Source organism: Chiloscyllium punctatum, chromosome 5 (assembly GCF_047496795.1).
Source record: "Chiloscyllium punctatum isolate Juve2018m chromosome 5, sChiPun1.3, whole genome shotgun sequence".
NCBI classification, from domain to species: domain Eukaryota; kingdom Metazoa; phylum Chordata; class Chondrichthyes; order Orectolobiformes; family Hemiscylliidae; genus Chiloscyllium; species Chiloscyllium punctatum.
In genome coordinates, this window is record NC_092743.1 from 17322412 (window position 1) to 17336053 (window position 13642).

The 13642-nt window shown below is 35.9% G+C and overlaps 1 protein-coding gene across 4 annotated transcripts in view; it reads left to right on the forward strand.

Moving 5' to 3' along the window:
* Positions 1-13642, forward strand: part of piezo2b (piezo-type mechanosensitive ion channel component 2b) — a 762691-nt gene that overhangs the window by 628177 nt on the left and 120872 nt on the right. For all 4 annotated transcript variants that reach the window (XM_072569838.1, XM_072569835.1, XM_072569837.1 and 1 more), the window contains exons 27-31: positions 4437-4533; positions 6076-6241; positions 6528-6617; positions 6765-6892; positions 12464-12535. In XM_072569838.1, coding sequence (XP_072425939.1) covers positions 4437-4533; positions 6076-6241; positions 6528-6617; positions 6765-6892; positions 12464-12535 — 553 coding nt within the window. The remainder of the gene's footprint in view (positions 1-4436; positions 4534-6075; positions 6242-6527; positions 6618-6764; positions 6893-12463; positions 12536-13642) is intronic.

Here is a 13642-nt window from a genome sequence, read left to right on the forward strand (position 1 = left end):
AGCATTTGGAATGTCATAATATTCAAGGCTAAAGGCCTAGTGCAGGAAAGTGGAACTAGTTTAGGTAGTAATATATTTTTGGCAGTACAGACTCAGTTAGCAGAAGGGCCTTTTCTGAATTTTATCATGCTATGATTCTCGTGTGGCTGCTAGTATAGACTGGGTCATGAAAAAGCTCAAGGCTAGAATAGAAAAGTTTTGTTTTCCAAGTGAATCAAGAGTTTGGAGGAAAGCAGAGTATGTAGATAGGGCCATAATCAGGTTTGTATAATTCTATTGAATGGTCAAACAGGCTCAATCACACCTCATTTTTCTAAATTCTGATGACTACTCTGTTCATCCATTCTTGATAAATCAAGTCCTTCATCCCAGGAATTTGTCTCATTTGCCTTTTGAACTGTCACCAATGTCACTATATCCTTTCTTCAATATCGAGGTCAGAACTGTGTACGCTACTCCAGATTTGACCTCTCAAATGCACTGCACACTTGTAAAAAATTCCCTATTTTTAAAATCCAATTAGCAGTGAAACTTAAAATTCCATTTGGCTTCTTAATTACTTGCTGTACCTGTGTACTTTTATGCACAAGAACACCCAGATCCCTTTGTGCTAAATGTTTACACTCTATTTAAATAGTAGTCCTTCTTTGATTCTTCCTATCAAAGTACATGATCTCACATTTTCCTACATTAATGGCATGCTAAATTTTTGCCTATTCACTCAATCTATCTGAATCTCTCATATCCTAATCACAATGTACCCTCCCACCTATTTATGTATCTTCAGTAAATTTAGAAGTATAACATTTTGCCCTTCCTCTAAATCATTAATACAGATTGTAAATAATTTGGGCCCGAGGACTGAAATGTGTGGCACTCTACTAGTTACATGTTTCAAATCTGAAAATGACCTTATAATCCTGCCTGTGTCTTCTGTGTCAAGCAATTCTCAATCCATTCTACGACATTACTCCAAATTGTGTGAATTCTTACCTTACGAAATAAATTTTCAAATGACATATTTTTGAATATCCTCAAAAAATTCAAGAAAATTTGTCAAACATGACTTTCCTTTCACACACTCATGTTACCTCTGTTTGCAATAAGCTTTTCTAAATGCCCTTCTACTTCTTCCTTAATAATGGATCTTCACATTTTCCTAACAGATGTTTGGCTAACTGGCCTGTAATTTCCTGCTTTCTGTCTCCCTTCCATCTTGAACAGCTGCAAGCAACATATTTGCTTTTTCCAATCCGCTGCAACACTCCTGGGATCTGATGAATTCTAAAATATTTTGGACAATGCCTCCACTTTCTCTGAAGCCACGTCCTTTAAAACAGCTTTTATCAAAGGAGCTATATGGCCTCCTTAGGGGCCATTGGCACGTTTGAAGGGGGCCACAGACTGAAAACTGAGTGAAGGGGAGCCCCAAGAGTTTATGGGGGCCCTGGTACCTGAACCAATGAAATACTCATGCCGAATCTCATTTGTAGCCCGATATTATGAAACTTGCAGAAAAGCACCAAGCTCAAGGATCGCATTAGGTCTGATAGATGTTTAATTTCATACAGTTTTGTCCAGTATGTCGGAATGTTCAAGTTTTCTTGGTGTTCAATAATAAATGATTTTCTGTCCATCTGTTTGAAAGGTTGGCTCTGGAACATGAGAAGAGCTCCTAGGGGAGCTGTGGTCAAAAAACTGTTGAGAATCACTGCTTTAAAACACTTGGAGGCAGGCCATCAGGTCCTGGCAGCTTGTCTGCCTTTAATCCCATTAGTTTGTCAAATGATTTGTCCATCATAATAGCAACCATGGGAAGGGTTTTCCTCCTATTAACAGCTTGTTTGTCTGTTACCTTTGGGATATTTACGTGAATAATCTGCAATCTCCCTATTCCTCATTATCATTTACCCAGTTGCATCCTCCATAGGTCCCACGCTTCCTGTAGCTTCTGTCCTTCTTAATGTATATCGATGTTGTTTATTTTTATATTTCTTGCCAATTTACGTTCAGAATCAATTTTCTCCTTATTTATGTCTTTTTAGTCATCGGGTATTTGTTCATAAAACAATTCCCAGTTGTATGGCCTACTGCTAATTTTCACCACTTTGTAATACTTAAGTTTGATTGGGTACTCTCATTGACTGCCTTTAACCACAGGCAGTTCATTGTTCTCATCTTATTTGAGTTGAAGACTCTGGTTTGAGACCTGAGTTGCTGTCCCTCAAACTGAGTTGGAAATTATATAATGTTGTGATTGCTACCTGCAGAAGATTAGCCCGTTTTGAGAAGATTTGTAGCTCAGGTTGAGGTTCTGGATGTAGGTTTGCTCGCTGAGCTGGAAGGTTCACTTCCAGACGTTTCGTCACCCTAGTGGGCATCCAGGCAAAGCACTGCTTTCTATTTATATGTTTGGGTTTTCTTTGGGTTGGTGATGTCATTTCCTATGGTGACGTCATTTCCTGTTTTTCTCAGGGGTTGGTAGATGAGATCTAACTCGATGTGCTTGTTGATAGAGTTCTGGTTGGAATGCCATGCTTCTAGAAATTCTCGTGTGTGTCTCTGTTTGGCTTGTCCTAGGGTGGATGTGTTGTCCCAGTCGAAGTGATGTCCTTCCTCATCTATATGTAAGGATACTAGTGAGAGAGGGTCATGTTGTTTTGTGGCTAGTTGATGTTCATGTATCCTGGTGGTTAGTTTTCTGCCTGTTTTTCCAATGTAGTGATTCTTACAGTCCTTGCACGGTAATTTGTAAATGACATTAGTTTTGTTTGTTGTCTGCATAGGGTCTTTCAAGTTCATTAGCTGCTGTTTTAGTGTGTTGGTGGGTTTGTGGGCCACCATGATGCAAAGAGGTCTGAGGAGTCTGGTAGTCATTTCCGAGATGTCTTTGATGTAGGGGAGAGTGGTGAGGCTTTCTGGACGTGTTCTGTCTGCTTATTTGCGTTTGTTGCTGAGAAATCGGTGGACTGTGTTCATTGGGTTCCCATTCTTTTTGAATACATGGTATAGGTGATTTTCCTCTCCTCTGCGTAGTTCCTCTGTGTTGCAGTGTGTGTTGGCTCATTGAAATAATGTTCTGATGAAGCTTCGTTTGTGGATATTGGGATGATTGTTTCTGTAGTTCAATATTTGGTCCGTATGTGTTGTTTTCCTGTAGACGCTGGTTTGAAGTTCCCATTGGCTGTTCGCTCTACTGTGACATCTAGGTTTGGTAATTTGTTGTTGTTTTCCTCCTCTTTCGTGAATTTTCTGCCAGTAAGGGTATTATTGATGGTCTTGAAAGTTTCCTCTAATTTGTTTTGTTGAGGATGACAAAGGTGTCATCCACATAATGGACCCAGTTATGGGATACTCGTGTCTGTGGAGTTGTTTCAATCATCCTGTCATCACATCTTCATAATAGCTATCAAGACATAGTCATTTATTTCTATTTATGCCATCAGCTTACCTGTCTTGTCACAAATGCTATATGCATTTCAAGAAAGAGCCTTAAGCTTGACTTGTTAATGTTATTACTTACTCTTGTTCTAATCTCTGTTGCACTCTTCTGTGTATATTTTCACCCCTTTTCTGTCACATTTGACTGTCATTCACCTCTTCACAAAGTTACAATAGTGCTCTCTTGTTTGTTTTGATTTTTCAATTGAACCCTCCCCACACTAATTATATAACAGACCTATCTGCATCCCTAGTTATATATACCTGTCTCACATATCTATTTGGATGTGTCTGTTAGGCTTCTTAGCTTGCTTTCTTAGCTCTCACTCACATTACACTTACTTGGATACTCACAACATCTCTGCATTGCCTTTGCAATGTTCTTCATTCAGAACTTATAAGTGTACGGCATTTCTACCTTCCCTTATTAGCACAGACAGAAAGCCAGGCAGCTTAACATGCTCACCAGTGCTGAACAATCAGTTTGGGGAGGAAAGGGGTGGACATACATTTCAAACTGCTGTGGAACCACACAAGAATTTTTGTTTGAGCGTGACCTGTTTATTGTACTGTTGGATTGCTGTGCATAAGTTACAAGGATTGTATACTCCCGTCATTGAGGTCTATCAATGGTCAGTTTTTCACTATCAATTCTTCTTTCAGTGAGTTATATTTAATACAGCCCAGCCCATTCTCTTGATTGGAATCCTTGAGTTCTCTCTGATGTCCATATTCCTGTTCCAGAATACTTATGAATAGAAAACTAGATCTTAAAATTGTATTTCATGAGAATTGATTGACTCAATGGCTGAAGAGGGTTACCAAAAATGCAATGCACAGAAATTAAACAATGTGTTATGTGAGACAAATCATATGTGTAGAGGTTTGTTGTTGACTGATAATATATTTAAAGAATTGAAACCATTTCATATTTAAGTGCTGTGAGCACCAAAGCACATTAAAAATGTATTCTTAAATATTTATTTCTATTCCAGATAGGAGCATGTGCCTACATCAATTCTTTAATTTTGAAAAGCTGTTGGTTAATCCAAACATTTGGTCTCGTTTGTACTGTTAAGGGCTATGACCAGCGTAAGTATTACATTTTGTTTTTTATTGTACAAAATATATTTACACCAAAGAAATACATTCTCCAAAATGTTTGAGGTGGCAAATTAGTACCACAAATTAAGATAAATGTTTACAATGAAGGATGTCTTCTCATTTACATTAATGAGAGTCAAGCACTCGCACAGCACAAAAATAATGAGATTGGGATCCTTTAGTTTAGTGCCATTAAACCTTTATACGCTTCAGTGGAAAAGCTTAAAGCAGAGAGACTACTTGTATTGGGTAGCCAGCATTCTGTCAAGAGCTTAAATTCCAATCTGCAGAGTACAGTTGATGGAGCTCCTATTACTAATTTCTGTTGATCATATGAACCAGGCTTGCCTCCGAGACAAAAAGAGAACCTTCTTCTCCTTGTGGCATCTTGGACTCTTTGCTCTTGCAGAATACCTGCCCCAGTTTCTCTTCCTGGTTCTATAGCCAATGTCAAAGTCTTCACTTTGGACTATTCATGGCTGTGGCTGTGTCTCTTTCACACTGTAACTTACATGTCCTGGGATTCTGCTTCTTGCTATTGCTTTCTCTCCTATTCTTGTGGCTTCCATCTCTGCCCATTCTTCTCCAACCTGTATTCCAAGCTTCAAGCTCTACCTCAAGTCTGTCAAGGGCATCACTTTGTGTCCCAAATGGGGCTGAAGTGGCCAGCTAAATCCCTTGCCTGATGGCCTCCTGGGCCAAGGATCTCTATTGGCGGACAGCTTGTGTCTGACAGTGAATGCTGGGCCCAGTAGCTGCACCCTATGATGAAATCAGAACTTAGGACCCACACAAGTCTCAAGATGAAACTTAGAGTTGCATTCTGTGCAAAATGTAAAAGAGTTTCATAATCTTTATATCTGCATGTAGAATTATGTAAATTAACCTCCAAAATTAATCAAATTGACATTGCTTGTACAGTACAGGATTATCACGTGGATAGTAAATAATTTTATGCATTGTCATATCATTGATCCACTGCTAATAAATTAACCGTACTGCATTGGGAAATCTAATACTCTGAGTCTGAATTGCGAATGAAAAATTTTCTAAGTTCTTCTATGATAAACTAGATTTCTTAGAGTCACCACAATTTGTGATCACATATTTTACATATTCATCAGCCTCAATGATAATTTTTTTTAATGTCCAATTTACTTTTGTTCATGCTCATTTGAAATTAAGCTAAATTTGGCATAGTGGATTGGTGCTTAATGTGATACAATGAGATCTGTTGTACATTCATGCCAGGCTATACTTGGACATTATAAATTTGCTAAGTCCAAAATTGGAAAGAATTTTAATTCTTGGTTTGGTTGTCCTCCAGATCAATAAAAAGGGAAGGTTTTAGCCTTGCTTAAATATGCAAAGTGGCCACATGTGCCTGAATGTTAACATTTCACTAAAAATAATGATGCATTTAGAAAACTTTAAAAATGTATAAAATTTAGCATAAGAAATAGAAAACTGATTACTTCTATAATTATATTTTGATTTATTTCCTTGTTGAAATAATATCCTCTTTTCTAGCCCCTGCTGAGAACCTTACAAAATGTCCATTGCCTAAGGATGAAGCGGGCATTATATGGGACAGTATATGCTTTTCTTTTCTGTTGCTACAAAGGAGGGTTTTCATGAGTTATTACTTCTTGCATGTAGTAGCAGACATAAAATCTGCTCAAATTCTCGCATCAAGGTAGGTTAAAAAAGAATAAATATTCATAGAACCATATAAAATCATGAGACATGAACCATTTATAGAATTAGCATTTAGTTAATACTATTACTAAAATGACCATATTATAATTCATTTCCACCCAGTTATTTTCCAAAAAAGTAAATTTTTATTGCCATTCATTATTAAGTTAATGCTTTTTTTTGTATCTGTTCAGTTCTTTTCTTTCAATTATTTGAATATGGTTTAGTTATTATCTTTGTTTAAATATGGTTTGCTATGGTGCTTATTTTATGTCTTATTTTAGAGGTGCAGAGCTATTTCAAGCTACAATAGTAAAAGCTGTGAAAGCTAGACTCGAAGAGGAAAAGAAATCAATGGATCAACTTAAAAGACAGTAGGACCACATTTTAATTAATTATTTTTATGAATACACCTTTCCATGTCACTATTCTGAACTTACTTGAGTATGGCAAGATTAATACCATTGATTTGTGAATTTGTTGATTGGTTGTATGTGTATATTTTTCTTTATTTTGAATAGGATGGATCGTATCAAAACAAGACAACAAAAATATAAAAAAGGCAAAGAGAGAATGCTCAGTTTGACACAGTCATTAGATGCACAGGGTCCTCAGGTGAAGCAGGAAGATGATGATGATGACGATGAAGGTATTTCAACATTGGCAATGTCAAGCCATAAGACAAAACACATTTTGCATGCTTATTAATTCCATTATTGACCAATGTTATTTATGTTATATCACAGGTCATGATTGTCATGGATATACATTATGGTCATCCCCTTAATATTTCAAAATTTAGTTATAGAATTTAAACCCACCATTAATTAACAATTATGCATAGAAAAATTGAATTTTCATCTGTACTAATTTAATTTGAGTATAAGTTCCTGATGCAGCATTCTAATTTACTCCCATTTGTTGATTATGACCTAGGACAACCAACCAGAGGAGCACACTGGCTGGTCACCTGTATCCACAGCAAAAATGCAGCCACAGTAGGCTAGGCTACTTCCATTTGGCCAGCCAGCTGCACCAGGATATCTGTTTGTCATGCTGCAGTTCACCAGCTATGCACTGTTAGGGCTGGTACTTCTAACTTTCCCAATCACTATCAAACTAAAAGCATATCTGGAGTGGCAGAGGGTTGGGATCATGGAAGTCAGAGGTAGGTAGCAATAAATCAGATTATTTTAGTGGGGTGTTGGAGGAACATTGCTGCCAATGGAACTGATAGAAGCATAACAATCTACACATTGATTAATTAAAATCTAAAGTGGAAACACTTTTCTCCCGGCACAAAAATAACATGGGAAAGGTGGCCCAACTATGGCTAACGGTGGAAATTCAGGTTAGATACACATAAATTGGCCAAAAAAAAAGCAGCAGACCTGAGGATTGGGAACAGTTTAAATTTCATCAAACGAGGACAAAGGGAGAGATTAAAAGGGTGGAAATACAGAATGTGAGTAAGCTTATAGGGAAGATACAAACTGATTGTAAAAGCTTCTGTATATATGTGAAGAGAAGAACTCAGCTTGCTAATTACCTGCAAATTGATTTTGTATTGCTGATTGATCCTTTGTGACCTCTGTCCAATCATGCCTGGAGGTTGAGTTTTTAAAAAGTTTGAACCAAAAATTTTTTAAAAGTGAGCACGTTCATCCTGCAGTACGAGTACATGAAATCTTCCTAAGTTAAAATGGACATCCTGTCAGAAGAGAAGTGTTGTTAGGAGTCTATACTGAATCTTCCATTTATGTGAAAATACTAGAAGTTGAGACTGGCCACCCCAAATAGAAATTTCATTTCCCAGCATTAATATCATAGGCTTTGTATTCACAAATTCACAAAGAAACATTACATTTGCACAATTCAGTTCAACTATTATTAAAAAGTAAGTAATTTTCATAGTATTCTTTCCAGGTTGAATTTTATTTTCAACACAGTATATCTGATCTGGAGAAGCAAGCAACCTATCCTGCCATAAAGGAACCAAAGAGATTTTCTTCTCAGTAATTTCAAATAATTATTTAGTCCATTGTCTTCATAGCAATATATTTCTTACCTAATCATCAACATAAAGGAGTATTTCATTAAATTTTGTCAAAGACAATGTTCAGTAGTAATTATTTGTGAAGCCAAAAAGCACATGTAGGCCTAGGTAGCTGAGGACAATGAAAAGCTCTAATTTAATCAAAAACCACTGAGACAGAAGATTAAAAGGAATAAAGTTGGTACTGCTGTATGATCTGAAAGTATACAATACGCTTCACTTGATGTGCAATGATTTTATGTAAAATTCTAGCGGAGATGCTTTGATAAATGATTTGGTAGATGTTGTAATAATTTATTACAACCAATTAATAATAATTTTATAGTGAGAATAATTCATAACCATACCTTACCAGTAATGTTGTAGCATACAAAATTGTGACCAAAATCAACACAGCTTATAATTATGAGCCTTGTGTAGGAATGTCAGTTTCCCAATGCAGAATTATGGGAACTTCTTTCATTTTGTTGATACATCATTCACCATAATGAAATGTAATGCATCTGTGCTCGATGCATTACTCTTTTTTTTATAATCTTACCTGATAATTGGTGGCATTTCCTCGTAACAAATGGGTATCATACGTAAGGCTTTTTTTTCTGTTTTGAGTTTTAATTAAATTTTAATCTAAGGAACAGATCAAGGCATTCGATATAAGCTAGAAAAATATTGGCTTGACGTTCCACTGGAGAATCATTATAATCTGTGCAGTGGACAGTAAATTTGGCTAGGATATAAACAATGTTGCACCTGATCCTATCAGATTTCCAATAGGCAAGTTAGATTAAAATTACCTCCCTGATCAATAACCTTTGCTGAAAATATGTCTTGATGCCAGAAGAGAGTAAGGTTTGAACTTCTTTCTTTAAACTCTAATAATGAATAACCTGCTGCCACTCTCACTAAGGATTCCACATGAATAGCTACTTTGCTGAGGTAGACTGTAACCACCTTTGAATCCTGGGAAACATTAAAACTCACTCAAAACTCATACAGTTAAGAGTTAAATTCAAGCCTCATAGATATTAAACAAATTAAATAATTACTGGCCCAGAAAATGAATCCCATATTCCATGAATGAATAAAAAGCAAAACCCAATGCGAGAACTGGGAAAAGGGAAAAATATCAGTAAACAACTGGAGTGCAATTCACAAGTTTTATTGTCATTAACAAGTGTGCATCCAGTTTAAAACTTTATTTTAGAACTACTTTTTGATTGCTTGTTTTCAATTTTCATTCATTTGCTCTTGTCACTACATGCTATCTTGGTAGCCAAAAGCTTAGGAAATACTGGTGATGCTACTGGTTGACAAATGTTTAACAAATTTGTAAAGCATTCCTCTGCCCACTAAGTTAATGCAGTGTTAAGCTGTTTATTTTAAGTGTGTATTGTATCTGTTAAAATATGATGTTCAGGAATGTCTCATTAATTGCCAACAATAATTGCTAGGCTAATATTAACAGTCAATATTTTAATAAGTTGCTTGAATTTACATTTGTCTGGAGGTGAAATTAGTTGAACTAATGTCAAATTAGTTAAGTAGCACTGGTGAATTTAGTGATACTCCAAACTGTTACAACACAGGATAACCCCTTCTGCTAATTTAAACCAAATACACAGAAGAGCTCATCTCACCTCATAATCTGTTTACCTATGAGTGACAGAACTACCCAAATTCCACTATTTAAAGAGAAATTTTAACAATTTATTCTTTAACTCCAAAAGAGAACTTAAAACAACAAATATCTACAACTGTCAGCTCCTTTCTGTTAAAATTTATTATCTACCTCCCACTCAATACCAACATACTGATCCAATAAAGTCCCTATAAAATGTACAGCAAATCAATCTTCAAAACTATTTGTCATCTTCAGGTGTCAAACATCCTCTGTCTGCAGATTTCCTCTGGGTGATCTTTGGTCTTCTGCGGCAAAGATGTTTCATATGAAGACGATACCTTTTAGAGAAAGGGTCCACAGGCAGCCTGTTGATAGCAGTAGGTGTTCTTTGTCTCTGGCTAACTGTTCAAAATGCCTGCTTTTTATACCCTGAAACATTAGATCATTTCATTGGTTTGATGTTGTCAAAACAGTAAAATTCAAATTTGATTGGGCTTTAGTAATTTAAGCTGATTGGTTGAATTTGAATGGTTTTGAAAACAACTCATTATCTGAGTTACAGCTCAAATGTTGCACCTTCAAATTGTCCAGTGCACTTTTTGCCTGCAGTCAGTCACATGACAGGTGCTTGCCAGCCTTTCAATTTCCCCTCTCTCTTAAAGGTACAGTACCCACCTTTAACTCCACAACAATGACGTTAGGGAATGTCACATTAATTGCTAACAATAATTGCTAGGCTAACATTAGCACAGTTAATATTTTAATAAGTTGCTTGGATTCACATTTATCTGGAGGTGAAATTAGTTGAACTAATATAAATTCGTCAATTAGCACTGGTGAATTTAGTGATACCTTCTTTCTCTTTCAGTAAAATAAACAGACTTTTATTAAAAGGTTTTACAAAAACCAGTTGACAAAATCGATAATTTTGGCATTGATCTGAAGTGCAACAAAAGAACAATAAAATTCACAATGTAATAGCATAGAAAATCTCACTTTTTTTGGAATAAAACAAGAAACTGCAGATGTTGGAGATCTGTAATAAAACAGAAATTGCTGGCAAAACTCAGTGTGTCTGGCAGCATCTGTGGAAAAAAAGCAAAGTTAACATTTCGAGTCCAGTGACTCTTCATCACATATGCTGCCAGAACTATTGAGTTTTGCCTATTTAATGGAAGACTGTTAGTACATTTGAAGTATACGAAAATGTAATATGTGTGTTGTGTTGCTTATTTACAGTTTAAAATTATTGCAGCAGAGAGCCCATGCCTCTAGCTATGATCCTATCTCTGACAGAAAGTATACATTTTGCAAGTCAAATCAGACAACAAGTGTGTTAGAAAGATCACTAAACCATGCATGAACTTTATTATGTTATGACACAGTAAAACATGGGTACATCTTTTTGTTAGCTGTTCATAGAATTCACCAGGTAATATGCACAAAAGTTGGTAATTGAGCTAACAGTGCATCCACCGGTGGAATGTAGTGCTGGAAAAACACAGCCGGTCAGGCAGCATCTGAGGAGCGGAGAGTCGACATTTCGAACATAAGATCTTCATCAGGAATTCCTGTGCTGTGCTTTTCCAGCATCATACTTTTTGACTCTGATCGTGGACATGTGCAGTCCTCATTTTCTCCATCCACCGGTGGAGTTGAAGTTGGAGTTGAAGTTGCCATTGTACTTTCTGTCTCTGTGACTGAGTTTATTATTTTAATTGAAAAGGAAGAGTTGCAAATGGATGTGTCACTGGTTCATTTACCTCAGCTCAATTGTTATGGACAGAAGAATAAAAACATTCATTATTCTTGGGCAACTCCTAGCTGCCAGATCAATGCGTATTTTTGTGAAGCTCCTATTGTGTATCTTTCTCAGAAGATTCAGGGCTAAGTGAGATCCTTTTCAGTTGATTTTGGCATAAAAATGACAATAGTAAACTGCTGTTTTGAGGGTGTCTCTATCCATTCAACAAGCTGTGGCCTTAGTGGCAGCCTGTATGCCATCTGAAAAATTTTAGATATAATGTGTGTGGTGTGTAATGAACTGTCTCAATTGATGGTTTCATTGATTACCTGTATGCTGGCCAATTGTTGAAAGTGCCAGCATGCCCACCTCTGGATTTGCCTCTGCACTTCACTTAAAAATTATACTTACAAATATTTTTCAGTAGTTTGTTGGGTTGGAAATTTTAAGCATAGTGATGAGTTTTTTTTTGTCTGTCAGATATATATACCCAAATAAAAAATCAAGGGGTGATGTCTTCAGTAATTTTCAGAATGAGGGATTGTGTTGCGAAGTTGGTGGGAAATCTTACTCAGCATGGGAAATAATTTGCATGTTAAGGAAATAATATCTGAGAGAAAATGTAATAATTAAAATAAGATACCATGTATTAGTGAAGTATTGTTTGTTTCTTGCATAAAATTCTCATTAACATGTTACTCCATTTGTAATCCTCGTAGGTTAAAATTCCACTGACTTGCCCACCTGATTATTTTGTTTTTGTTTTACGTAATTAATATTTGGACCTATTTTATTTTAGGAGAACCAGAGAAAGACAAAGCCAAGGGCAAAAAAAAGCAGTGGTGGCGGCCCTGGGTTGACCATGCTTCTAGTAGGTTTGCCTCAATCATCTGTTAGTTATGTGTGTTAATCATGTACCAATTTCCTTGAATAGACAATTGTTTTGGTTTTGTTTTTGAAATAAAAGTTAACAAATAAAAAGTATTTTCTTTCAAAAACTTGTCTATCCTAGTTTAATTTAAAGCATGAATTTATTTTAGCCCACTGTTGTTATTTTGATGGGCTTTATGCTCAGTTTCAAAAAGGATAGCTGTGTGCTGATTTGTTATGCACGTGGGTCATTCTGCATTAACTCACCACAACTGTAGAGATCCTTGTTGAATGCAGAATTAACTGTGAAGCTACAGTAAATTAAATATCATCATCTAACCATTTTGCATTGCACTGTAGTTCAAATAACTGAGAACTTTTGAGTGCCAAATTTTGAATTATCCAGTGGTTGAAATAAAACAATTTAAATAATGTAGCGAATAAGGACTTTTTGAATTACTTCAATTCAAATTAGCTAAGCATATGTGGCATCCTTCTTCAGTTTAAGACAAATAAACTACATGTGTAAATGATTAGATGAAAGCAATGTGTGAGCTACCTTTGTGCCATCTAATTATGTGTTATGAACACAATGTGGAAGATGAAAATCAGTGGCTGATTACTGAAAAACATTTTTTGTTGGACTGATGTTATTTTCTGATCTGTAGAACCATCTGTTAATTATTATTATTTTCAATATTTTAATATATCCAGGAAATACAACATTCTGCCAGACCGCAAGAAATCGTTACTTGCAGCTGTTTGTCTCAGTCAAACAGCCTGTTGCTCCATTATTTATATATTTGGGTTGGTCTTTACCTTTATGACTCTGTTTTAAAATGAGGCATGAAAGTAATGAAATCATGATCTATTCAAGGAAATTAGGTATCTGTTAAATGTGTGACACCAAACCAATTGGTTATTTCGGAGGCTAAGGTCAGTTCCGGGATGCTGTGAATTTTCATTAAGAGTGTGTGGTTCCCTTAGGAATTTTTTATGACAGCTTCATATTCACATAAAATTGTCATTAATTTCGACATCTGGTTAATTTTTTTTCCATCTATTTATTGTTTTAGTTAAATTGATTCTATTTAAAAACTCAAAGAAC